The sequence below is a fragment of the Oncorhynchus keta genome, chromosome 6 (genome assembly GCF_023373465.1).
Source record: "Oncorhynchus keta strain PuntledgeMale-10-30-2019 chromosome 6, Oket_V2, whole genome shotgun sequence".
Taxonomy (NCBI): Eukaryota; Metazoa; Chordata; class Actinopteri; order Salmoniformes; family Salmonidae; genus Oncorhynchus; species Oncorhynchus keta.
This window is the reverse complement of record NC_068426.1, coordinates 24,361,062-24,374,307: the sequence shown is the minus strand read 5'-3', so window position 1 is coordinate 24,374,307 and position 13,246 is coordinate 24,361,062. Positions and strand designations below refer to the sequence as shown.

General features: G+C 42.9%; 1 protein-coding gene across 1 annotated transcript in view; it reads right to left on the bottom strand.

Moving 5' to 3' along the window:
• LOC118385281 (BMP/retinoic acid-inducible neural-specific protein 1) overlaps positions 1-13,246 on the bottom strand; it is a 122,378-nt gene that overhangs the window by 49,913 nt on the left and 59,219 nt on the right. Inside the window, exons 3-4 of the mRNA XM_035772279.2 lie at positions 7,117-7,307; positions 3,796-3,965 (exon numbers count right to left, since the gene is read on the bottom strand). Coding sequence (XP_035628172.1) covers positions 3,796-3,965; positions 7,117-7,307 — 361 coding nt within the window. The remainder of the gene's footprint in view (positions 1-3,795; positions 3,966-7,116; positions 7,308-13,246) is intronic.

Sequence of the window (13,246 nt, the reverse complement as noted above, 5' to 3'; positions counted from 1 at the left end):
TTTTGCACACATTGTATATAGACTCCCCTTTTTTCTCTGTGTTACTGACTTGTTAATTGTTTACTCCATTTGTAACTCTGTGTTGTCTGTTCACACTGCTATGCTTTATCTTGGCCAGGTCGCAGTTGCAAATGAGAACCTGTTCTCAACTAGCCTACCTGGTTAAATAAAGGTGAAATAATAGAAATATGGACGGATGGATATTGCTGTGTATACGCTGAGTTTACATAACATGCTCTTTCTATGACAGACTGACCAGGTGAATCCAGGTGAAAGCTATGATCCATTAATGATGTCACTTGTTGCATCCACTTCAATCCGTGTAGATGAAGGGGAGGAGACAGGTTAAAGAGAGACAATTGAGACATGGATTGTGTATGTGTGCCATTCAGAGGTTGAATGGGCAAGACAAAAGATGTAAGTGAACGGAGTATGGTAGCAGATGCCAAGCGCACCGGTTTGTGGCAAGAACTGCAACGCTGCTGGGTTTTTCACGCTCAACCGTTTCCCCGTGTGTATAAAGAATGGACCACCACCCAAAGGACATCCAGCCAACTTGACACAACTGTGGGAAGCATTGGATTCAACATGGGACAGCATCCCTGTGGAACGCTTTCAACGCCTTATATAGTCCATGCTCCGGCAAATTGTGCTGTTCTGAGGGCAAAAGGGGGAGCAACTCAATATTAGGAAGGTATTCCTAATGTTTTGTAGACTCAGTGTATATAATTGCAAGAGCAGTAGAAAAAAAATGGCAACTTTAGTTGTCATCTCTTCAATGTGTAGAAAGTGAAGAACATCTATATTCTAGGAGACAAATCAAGTACTGTGGGAATCCTCCTATAGGATCTCAGTAACCACAGGTCAGCCTGCCGTGTGTGTGTGTGTGTGTGTGTGTGTGTGTGTGTGTGTGTGTGTGTGTGTGTGTGTGTGTGTGTGTGTGTGTGTGTGTGTGTGTGTGTGTGTGTGTGTGTGTGTGTGTGTGTGTGTGTGTGTGTGTGTGTGTGTGTGTTCTCTTTCCCTTTAGTTGAATTCCATAGAAGCTGATGTGCCAGTTAGATCGTTACAGATTGACGTCGACATTGGAAGTCTATCCATGCACTGAGGATGTCGGGAAAGGCCTTCAAAACCAGCCACTAGGGCCATCAAGTAAACTTGGGTGTTGCTAAGGCATTGTGGACGGGGTTGGCGAATGGGTATAATCCCATGACTCTGGATCAGAAGGTTGCGTGTGAGATCCCAGTTGTGGATACTGGTTTTAAATGTTTTGTTTTAACCCTATCCCTTAACCCTTACCTTAACCATTCAGAATGAGTGCCTAAACTTAACACCTAACTTAAAAACGTCATGTTTGGAGAACGTGGATGAACATCTAATTCTGCAGTCTCAGCATATAATGTACACATGCACATTTCAACGCACACACATGGCACTCCGAGACTTCACAGCCCCAACAAACAATCTGCCAGTTACAGAGACACTTTGGCCCAAAACCCTTGTTTGTTTGGAGTTCTGCTATTAAGCCACCCATGGGGCTGTGAATGTTTTGCAGCCAAAAAGAATGGAGGTGATGGTTGAGGCTTCCAGGCCACAAACATTCATTGGTTTGGGCAGATAAATTCCTGTGTGGGGTCTTAGAAAAATAACAAATCCCTGGCTTGCCCTGGGTGTCACCGGGGCATTGGGGAGATGTCTTAGTTTTGATTAACGTTTGCAAGTTTCTGGAACCTCTTAAGCAGTGCTAAGGCTTGGGGAGATGGGGGGACGGGCCAGGGATGAGGAGTTGATAAATATAGCCCAGCTTGGCAGATCAGTAGATGCTCTCAGGCCATCCCCACTAATGCACACACACTAATGCCTGTACACTACTGTTCATTTTTCTGCTACAGCCTCAACTATTGAAGTGTCCTCCAGCAAGAGGTATCAGGGGGGAGAGAGTGTACAGACTAAAAAAGATTAGGGCTTACACTAGACATATGACTAACAATGTGTATGTCTGGTGCATGCATGCGTGGATGTGTGTGTGTGTGCATGCATGTATGTTTAAGAGTATGATAACATGATAACATGAGGATATGGAAAATTGTGTAAGGGAAATGAAATACCAAAACTAGCCATCTCCAGAGCTTAAAACGCACATTTCACTAAGTAAACCCAGTACTTACCTCAAACTCTACACAGTAAATGTGCTTACTCGCCAGACAGGAAACAGTCTTAGTTTTCATCTCTATTGATGTCTTTGTGCCTGTGTTTTCTCCATAGACCGCAGCGTCTCACTGTGAAGTTTGACTCCCAGCCATATTAAATCAATATTGGAAGTGCAGGGCCTTGTTCTGTGTCTATAGATCCAGGCTGTGCGTCAGACTCAGCTTCCTCTCCACGTACAAATCGTTGTCTGTCTGCTACGTGACTGTAGGACCAGCGGCTGACTTTACTTCTGCCATCACCTTCTATATATAGTGGGAGAGATTGGCCCAGCCACAACAGATTTTGGATGATCGTACTTCTGACAAAGCATTAAACCTTTCAATAGAATGAGTAACAGCTTTAATTTGTGTGGGCAGTGGCCTCAAATAATATTATTTTTTGCTTTCAATTTTTCCCTCTTTTCCAGTCAAAACAGAAAAAAATGATCCTATTTCATATTGGGAATCAATGAAAATGGATTTTCTGTTATACAGTTTTCCTCCTCCTAAATTCCTAAATTCTTCTTTTTATATGGTATTTTGTTCCCTTCAAGTGTCTTTGGTTTGCTTATTTGAAATATATATGGAGTGTTTCTTCCTTATCTAATGCCTGAAGGATCAATTGTTCATTCCACTTAAATTGAAGATAGGATCAACATATTTTATTGGATGAATTGAATGTGATAAGCGATTTTGTTGATTTGATAACCCTTCTGACTCACTAAATAAACTCTCTCCTCGGTTGAGACATATGATGAGATATTGTATATGATTAATGTAATTGTAGTGTAAGACAGATTGAATTATTAGTCATGTACTCAGTGTAAAACTATTCTTGACATTGAGTAGGCACATTCTTTGACGCCACATGATTGAGGATAAAACACACACACACACACACACACACACACACACACACACACACACACACACACACACACACACACACACACACACACACACACACACACACACACACACACACACACACACACACACGCACACACACACACACACACGCACACACACGCACCCACTTCAAAATACTCAGAGATCTCCCACATACAGTCCAACTATTCAACACCGGTATGACTCAGAGATAGTGCAGGTTTGTCAGTCAAGAAGATAGTCAGGACAGGTCTTCTCTGGCTCCACACAGTGTGGCTGGTTACAGTGGCGATACTGTTGAGAATGCGCTGTGTGTGCTTCTTCCCTCCTCAACTCTTCGCCCAGCCCTGACTCAGCAGCCATTGTCAATTCTGTTTAATTGTGTCATGCTTGACTTCCTGCTTTCCAGCACCCCGTCTGCCAGAACCTCTTCATCCACCTGTCACTTAGGACTTCAAAAAGACGGCAAGACACTCTCCAAGGTGGCTAGGATGGGGCTGGAGGTGTGTGTGATAGTCATGTGTTTGTGTACCAGAACAACATCATGTTTTGTCGAAGTGCGGTTTATATCACAAAAGCTTAGTTAAAGATCACTTGTGGGATCACCAAACAGTGCTCAGACATTACACTACTTCTCAAACTCATTCCTTTGATGTCCGACTACTGTGACACATTTGAACATATTTACGTACTGTATTTTTGTATGTGTAAAGATGCATACCTTGATGGCATTGGTAGAGATCTGGATCTCATGGAGTTTCCTCATGGTGCCATCTCGGTCAATGAAGTAGGAGGAGGCCAGCTGGTGCAGGGCCTCCACGTTCTGAGTGGCGTTGACCAGCTTTCTGTCCAGCTTGTTCTTGGCCATGTACATGGTCAATGCCTCCTCACCTACAGGGAAGACAGGAAGTGGAAACTTATTTTATGATACAGTACAATAAAATACCATTGTTGACGTACTATTTTGCCTGGTAGAAGTATTCATTCATGTACAGTGTGCACACTTTGTCGTCCATCGGTGGCTAGTCGCCATGGGGCTGCTGAACAGTGGGACAAAGGACAGATGCAGGCCCAATACACGTCGGACAGTAGGCCGCAGAGACTTCGAATAAGTGAACATGTCAACTTTTCAGTTTCCCGTACTGCATGGGATATATTGTGTTCGTGTATGTGTATGCTGAAGTCACAGAATGATTTTCCATGTAAATGGACAATAAAGTACAACATATCGTTCAGCAACAAATATTACTGAAGTTTCCAAGCCATCTCTAGAACGCCACTGTGTAATTACAATATCTGGAGTGACTATAACTGCCATTTATACATCAAAATGTCACCAGAAACGGTTTATTATCCCCCTAATAACGCCATATGATGTGTTTTTATAAAGGTTGAATATGTTAAGGGCGTAAGTGAGTGGATTGCTTTCACACCGAGGGAATGACCTTTAGAAGTAAACATCCTGATACCGCAGGGGAAGAGGTGAACACTCCAGCAGAAAGCCCTGAACCTTTACACAGCAGCAAACAATGACTCTGTGATCTACTGTAAGTGTACGCATGCCAACGCCAGTTTGTTGACACTTCGTAAAGGTTGAACAGCTCATTTTCCCTCCGCCGCCCTCTCCTTGCCGTTCAAAGAGCATACAAGCCAAGTTGTCTGGAACTCATTCAAGAACATGTCACATATGTTCACGACCCCCCGCATCGTGATTGGTTATTTGGCCCTTGGCGATGCATTGGGATTGGTCACTTAGCTTGTGGTGGCTGTGACCGGGGGGGCGACAGTCAGCCCCAATGTCTCATGTCTGGTTGAAACAGCAGTACCATGGCATGGAAGGAGGATAGCCCCACTCTCTCTCTACTCTCCCTGCTTTTCCCTGGGGGAAGGAAGGTTACACACACACCCTTGACCTACTGCACAAAGATAATGATACAACATTAACCCTCTATCGCTATAGCTTTGCCCCTCTCTGGCTTATGTGGAAGTAGGTCTACTGTACATAAATATGTGACTTTACTGCTTTTGCCCCAGTAAAGTCAGCCCCTAGCTATATTTTATCTTTGTGGGTGATCTTTTCATAAAAAATACATTGTCTTACATTTTACTGGGCAGCTCTTTGGCGCTGTGCCTCGATAATGACTAAATTGATTCATACCTATAGCTGAGCCTTCAGCGTCCTAAGCTCTGTCTCAGCCTATGGTCAATGATGTCATTCCCAGTTTTATGGATATACATTATTGCCATACAGGGCCCCGATTTTATTGGCTACTGTAATGAAATAATACAAGATGATGGATATATAAAAGCAATATATGAGGCGAAGGTATTGATTTGCCTGTATATCATTAACACCGTCTGCTGTCTGGTGCTAGGAGTGCTACTGGTGCTTAAAAGCAATGGAATTGTTAGACATAGGTACTCTATTGTGGAGTTAATGGTACCTGTGTGGGTTACAGGATATATTACATTATACTATTATACTGCACAATGGCAACATGTGCAGTGTTCAATAGTGTCTGCAGACCTGCAAACACACATGCACATTCTACACACATATACTGTACATGCATACACACACACACACACGCACGCACGCACGCACGCACGCATGCACACACACACACACACACACACACACACACACACACACACACACACACACACACACACACACACACACACACACACACACACACACGACATCACACATTCTCAATCGGGCCGGCCATCAGACAGACCTATTTTTTCCAATTAAGCAGAGACTCATTTTAGCTCATAAAGTGAGTCTGACGAAGAGAACATCATCTTTTCTGTACTCCTTTATCACCTTAGATGTAATAGCTGTGGGCCTGCAGGCCAGCTTTCAGTACACTCCTGGTTTCTGGGTTTATCGGCTCATATAATGGTGTTTCTTTAATGTGCAACCCAGAGATTAAGATGAGTGACTTCTAGGCCATAACTCTCTGAAATGCCTTCAAGGTTATACATGATATGGTGAAACTTAGTTAGTTGGGAGAGAGAGGGGGAAGAAAGACCGAGAATTGAAGAAAGAGACACAAACAAGAAAGAGTAAGAGAGTGAAGAGAGAGAGAGAGTGAGAGAGAGAGAGAGAGAGAGAGAGAGAGAGAGAGAGAGAGAGAGAGAGAGAGAGAGAAGAAGAAAGAGGAAGAGAGAGAGAGAGAGAGAGAGAGAGAGAGAGAGAGAGAGAGAGAGAGAGAGAGAGAGAGAGAGAGAGAGAGAGAGAGAGAGAGAAGAAGAAAGAGGAAGAGAGAGAATGAAAACAGTGAAAAGAGAGTGAAGAGAAATAAAGATAACCTGCAACATTGCAATCAGTTCTTTGTGTCAAGATTCCTTATATCATTACCTTTAATAATGTCTGCATTTGTGGTAGTAGTGAATCATCCTCCTTGGAGTTAGTTTTATTTTGAACTTATTTATATTTTACCTAAGCATCATATTTCACCACAATATTAGATTTCTGAATTCCAAAATGAGTGTGTTAGGGAAAATCACCTTGCAGGCTTGTATATATGATATTGCAACTCTAAATGTCTACCTATGAAATCCCCCACTTTCACTTGAACTGAATTATTGAAGCTGACTGTTTGACATTCAAGTGAAATCCTAGATTTAAACAGAAAAGATATGTTTCTAAAGCAGGGCCTTGCCTGTAAAATGCATGAGCTCCAAAATCGTCAGCGACAGGTTGATACAAAATGTTGAATCAGATAAAACCACCTCAAATGTTATCTTAACAGGACAGAACCATGAGAAGAACCAGTGCAGGTTTTAGAGGGGGTTAACCATTCTATCATTACCAGCTATGCATAAGCTCATTTGACTGTCAAAACTACCAATTTACCAAATGATATCCCATCTATTTCCCCATACAAGAAGGTGGCATGGACAATGGCTTTGCCCAAATAAGGTAATGGGGGGAAAAAATTGTCAAACCAACTACAATAAGGAGCCCGGGAGGGCATTTTTTGGCCCACCACTGTTGTCTTAGTAAAGTAGAAGTAGATATATGCTTTCTCACCTCCCAAGGTGGCGGATATCAGGATGTGGGTTCCATACTTCTTGATGATGGTGTCGATGAACTGTTGAGTGGAGGGTCGTCGCCCTAGCAACCGGACACTGCGCTGGAAGTCTGGCATGAGCGGCACAGGGTTCCGGATCAGGTCCCTCCTCTCAATGGCTGTGTTCCTCACCTTCCAACGCGCAAACTCCCTACAAGAAAAACAGAATAGGTAAATGCTTATGTCTTAATATATTCATTGATGTCATGATGACAACCATTTATGCAACAGCAACATCACAATGTAAGGTCATTTTACAATTGGCACCTGCTATAGCAAGCATCTTCGCAGTTGACTTGATGTCACAAATGCCATACTCGTCTAACGTCCAAAACGGCATTGGATTGTTCAGTTAATGTTCACAATAGCTAGTGGCAATGTTATCACAAGAGCGTAAGTAAATTGTGATCACATCCTTATTGAAAGAAAACTGCTGTATTGCCATCACTAAGTAAGAGAAAAAACATAGAAGCACTTGGTACTCGGTAATGACATTGAATTAGCTGATTTAGCTCTGCCTCAAGCAGAAAACTGCCAGTGAACATGATCTCCCGCCATCGAGACACCATGTTATCTAATCAAGGCAAATGCCAAGCATGGCTGTGGGCTATCGCCTATTCTCTGTAGGTCCTGATTGTGTTTGCTAAGTAATATATGATCATCATCAAACCCAACCTAGATCTGGGTCCTGCAATCAGGCAAAAAGCCTGGATCTGTAATCGAATCCCAATCATAGACCTAGATTCTCAAAGACATATGAATTGCACTCAAATGTCTATTATAGATATCCCATACAAAACAAACCAAGGACCTCAGCCACCCAAGCCACGACCTGTTCACCCCGCTACCATCTGTGGAGACAGTACAGGTGCAGCAAAGCTGGGACCGAGAGACTGATAAATAGCTTCTATCTCCAGACTGTTAAACAGTCCCCACTAGTCGGCCTCCACCCAGTACCCTGCCCAGAACCTTAGTCACTGTTACTAGCTAGCTATTACCCTTTACTCTACCCTGTGCCTTAGAGACTGCTGGCCTATATACATAGTCATGGAGTCATGGAACACTGTTCACTTTAATAATGTTGACATACTTTTTTACCCACTGCATATGTGGTTGGCGCCCCCCTCGGGTTTGTGGCGTGGGGGAGATCTTTGTGGGCTATACTCGGCCTTGTCTCAGGGTAATAAGTTGGTGGTTGAAGATATCCTTCTAGTGGTGTGGGGGCTGCGCTTTGGCAAAGTGGGTGGGGTTATATCCTGCCTAGTCCACCTGGTCGTGCTGCAGCTCCAGTTTCAACTGTTCTGCCTGTGGCTATGGAACCCTGACCTGTTCACCGGATGTTCTACCTTGTCCCAGACCTTCTGTTTTCGACTCTCTCTCTCTATCGCACCTGCTGTCTCTAACTCTGAATGATCGGCTATGAACAGGTGCTGACCTGTTGCACCCTCTACAACCACTGTGATTATTATCCACCCGGCACAGACAGAAGTGGCCTGGTTCCTGACTGGTTCCACTCTAGGTTTCTTCCTAGGTTCCTGACTTTCTAGGGAGTTTTTCCTAGCCACCGTGCTTCTACATCTGCATTGCTTGCTGTTTGGATTTTAGGCTGGGTTTCTGTATAGCACTTTGTGACATCAGCTGATGTAAGAAGGGCTTTATAAATAATTTTGATTGATTGATTGATACTGTATTCCAGTCATGGCTCATCCCATATAACTACTGATGTACTGTACACACCTTTTCTATTATACTGTCCATAGTGTATTTACACAACATTAAACGTTCTGATGTTTCTTAATTTCTTTAGTAAAATTTGTTGGTGATTACGTGTGTATCATTGCTTATTATTGCTATGTATTACTGCACTGTTGGAGCTGGGAACACAAGCATTTCGCTACACCTGCCATTACATTTGCAAATCTGTGTATGATCTTGATTTGATTTGGAATCAATTCTGACCTATTGTGTAAATGTTATGGTCTAGTATCTGTAATAGGACTGCTGGTATACTAATATCCTTACCCTGGGTTATGGCTAGGGCAACTACTAAAGAGTTAGCTATGTGATCCAACAAATGAGAAAACCCTTCTACATCTATTACATTGCACAGTAGTCCAGGCGTCGCTCAGTATTATCTCCCCGCTATTCATTTGAACAATGGCGTAGCTATTACATAATCAGCCTTTTCCATATGTGTTTGGCGCAGTATGATGTGCCGTGACTGGCCCTGCCTAGGTCAGGGGTGTCTGATATATAAATATTCCCCCAGCTATAAATCTTTGATTTTTTATTCTTTGTCTGAAATAATCCCGCTGGTGGAGCAGTTGTCCTTTTAATTTCCCCTGAGACAGCTTACACTTTGCATGTTTAGCAACACAGGCCCGCAAACAATTGTTACACGTTGAATGGGGGGAGGGGGACGGTGCTGTAATAAAAATGTCACTTGGCAGCTGGAAGCAGAAGGCTTAGGTATCCACGTACAATTAAGTCTACCTGCATGAGGCCGGCTCACATACTGCGTGCTGGGTACCAGAACAATTTGGATTCTGACACCTTGGAAGTCAGACAGATTTGTAAATCTCGTTCAACAGGGTCCTCCTGCAACGTAAGAGGATTTTATGAGAGACCACATTTGTTTGGGAGAGACACCACTGGCCGTTAATTCAATTTTGAAGCAGGTTTTTTTCCCCCATCTACCCTATCCTACTCATGCACACCCACACACACACACACACACACACACACACACACACACACACACACACACACACACACACACACACACACACACACACACACACACACACACACACACACACACACACACACACACACACACACACACACACACACACACACACACACTCACAGCCATTGATGGAGGTGTTGTGGCTCCATGACAGGTGAATCTCACTCTCTCAGCCGTTTGAAAAGCATCTAAGCGCTTTCTAATTACCGCTCTTCAAGAGGATGGGAACACATGTATACAAATTGCATTGTGTCTGGTTTTGCATCAACAAATCTGAAGGTAAAGTAGGGCAGATAATGAGGCATATTAAGTCTCCACATGAAATCACTCATGAGATAGGTAGCGTACTTGCGTGGTTGTGTGTCTGTGTGTGAGAGTCCATTATGTGCGTGGGTGTGTAATTGTATACTGTGTGTGTATATGCGAGCTTCTGTATATGAAAGTGTGTATGCGTGTGTGTGTCTCTATGTGTGTGTTTTCTGTGTGTGTGTGTGTGTGTGTGTGTGTGTGTGTGTGTGTGTGTGTGTGTGTGTGTGTGTGTGTGTGTGTGTGTGTGTGTGTGTGTGTGTGTGTGTGTGTGTGTGTGTGTGTGTGTGTGTGTGTGTGGGTCATTGGGCAATTGTCTAAGCACGAGTGAGGGAGAGATGGAGATAAAGAGAGAGAGAGAGAGACAAATAGGAAGGGTAAAATGAAGAAAGCTACATTCTGGTCCAATTTGTGCTTATCTCTCCACTGTGTTTGGCTCACGATCCAGCAGCAGCCCGACTCAGTTTTCTCATTTGCTGCAACCCCGTCCTTTGGATCAATGTCAATGAGGAAGTCAAAGTGTTGAAACGACCGCAGTGAAACGACCCCGTGGTTTAGCGTTGGACTTTATCCTCTATTGTCTCTCGACACTGGGGTAGAAATAAAACAGATGAAGGCTAAATGCAGGTTAACATATGGCCCAGGGTAAATAGCACTACACATTAGTAAAACAAATCAAGTCTGACTCACTTACCTAGTCTATCATTCATTAACTGATTTGCTGAAATCGTTGGCATGTGTGCAAAGAAACCCACAGTATAAGTATGTGCTGTAAATGTAAAGCAGGATATGAATCGACTCATTCTCTTATCCGGGCAATAGTTGTGTTTACACAGACAGCTCAATTGTTATATTTTGCCCAATTAGTCATAAGAAAAACATTTGTGTCAAAAGATCAGAATTGGGCTGCTTGTGTACACGCAGGAATATTGTTCTAGACATAATGTGTCAATACCATGTCGTCAATACCATGTCAATACCATGTCAATACCATGTCGTCAATACCATGTCAATACCATGTCGTCAACAAACAGAATTCCATTGTACATGCTGATTGCATACTGTATATGCAAACAGTAGTTCTGCTGTCCTATAATGACCTCTAAAGCATGCTTTCCACCACCAAGACGTATTTTACTCTCCTAGACTCCCCTACCCTCATCATGATTGAGCTTTGAATAGGTCCTTGGGCCCAAATTGAAGGAAGGAAGGCGCTGCTAGGGTACACAATAGTAGGTCTTTGTAGATAGAAGGTGCTCTTTGGTAAAAGGGCTAAATTGGTCATCAAAAAGAAAGGAGGACCAAGGCACTCTTCATAAAGAGCTCCTTGGTCCTCCTTTCTTTTGATGACCTATTACTTACTTTCAATTCTCAGAGAGTCGGTCAGCTGGGTTCAATCTCCCTGTGCATAGCTCGGGGTAACACCTTTCATTGGCCGTGTTCAGCATGCTATTACCATCAGACTTTTTTTCTTTCTCTCCACTTCAGTATTTGGATTGTGTCCAAAGTCACATGCATGCATAGTACATATGCCTACTTTTACAGGCGATTGAGAGATTGGCTAGCAGTCATGATAGTGTGATGATTTGACCTGTTGATGTGCCCTTGAGCAAGGCACTTAACCCTAATGGGCGCCTGTAAGTCGCTCTGGATAAGAGCATCTGCTAATTGACTATAATGTAATGTATCAAAGGGGACATGTAAATGAGTGGTCTCTGTCAACGTTTCTGGTAAGATAACAGGTAATAAAATGGTCTTAAAGGGTTAATAAAATGGTATTCATATGCAGAAAAAAACAGCAGGTGGTGTGAGTACAAAGAATAATGTTTTTCTTATCGTGACTCTAAACAGACTCTCCAAATAACAGATTTGCAATGCATCTGTTACTAAAAGTAGATTTGCCTCTGATTAGTCGGTTATGTTATTACATCAGTGCACGATTATAGAGGAATGGTAGACTGCTATCTATCAGTAACAGGTCCTGCATTCACCAATTTATACCCAACATGAGTATAAAATAATATTCTTCTTTGTATTCCCACAATTCATCCGCCATTTTGTTCATATCAGATATCCAATAGATGATATGTGACTGCCTTCCACTGGCTTTTCTTCAGAAGAAAACAAAAATATCACAATTCTTCAATGTCAAAAAGATAAGCAATTTTCTAGAGCACAATGCTCGGTGGTGTGTGCCGGTGCATGCTGATTCAGTCGGGCTCCTCTTCAGAGAGCGAGCACTTACTGTGTGTGTGTGTTTGTTTTGGACACACAAGCATCCAAATGGAATGATAAATCAGACCTGCACCAAATGCGATAATAACCATGCCAAGAGAACTGAGAGAGATGATCAGATTTACCAAAATCTCATCTCTCTCTCTCCATCTCTCTCTCTCTCTCTCTCTCTCTCTCTCTCTCTCTCTCTCTCTCTCTCTCTCTCTCTCTCTCTCTCTCTCTCTCTGCTATGTATCAATTTGTTTTAAGTACATCCCTCTCTTCGAGGCTCGGGACGATTTGCAAAGAAAAATGTGTGTTGGCCATATGTATTTGGGTCCATATGCCCAGATTAAGCAGGCCAACAGATGGAACTGGCTACATGATTCACTGCTTAATCCCTCAACTCAAAGCCCAGTTTAATGATCCCTCAAAGAAACTTATGACGAGATAAATAGCAGTGCCACTGCAATCTGAGGCATTGGGAGATGGTGTGATTATCATTTCCATCAGGCATTAGAGTGTGTGTGTGTGTGTGTGTGTGTGTGTGTGTGTGTGTGTGTGTGTGTGTGTGTGTGTGTGTGTGTGTGTGTGTGTGTGTGTGTGTGTGTGTGTGTGTGTGTGTGTGTGTGTGTGTGTGTGAAGATGATGTCCTCGTAATAGTCTAAATCAATTCAGATAACACTTTAATGGCTTACTAATGCATCATGACACAAGTTGCAGATATATTGATGCACCTCTGTAAATGCCTCATCTAATCTTAATATCTTGTTGTTGTTTTTATGCTTCAACTAAAATGTTTTATGGCTAGCAGGGAGAAA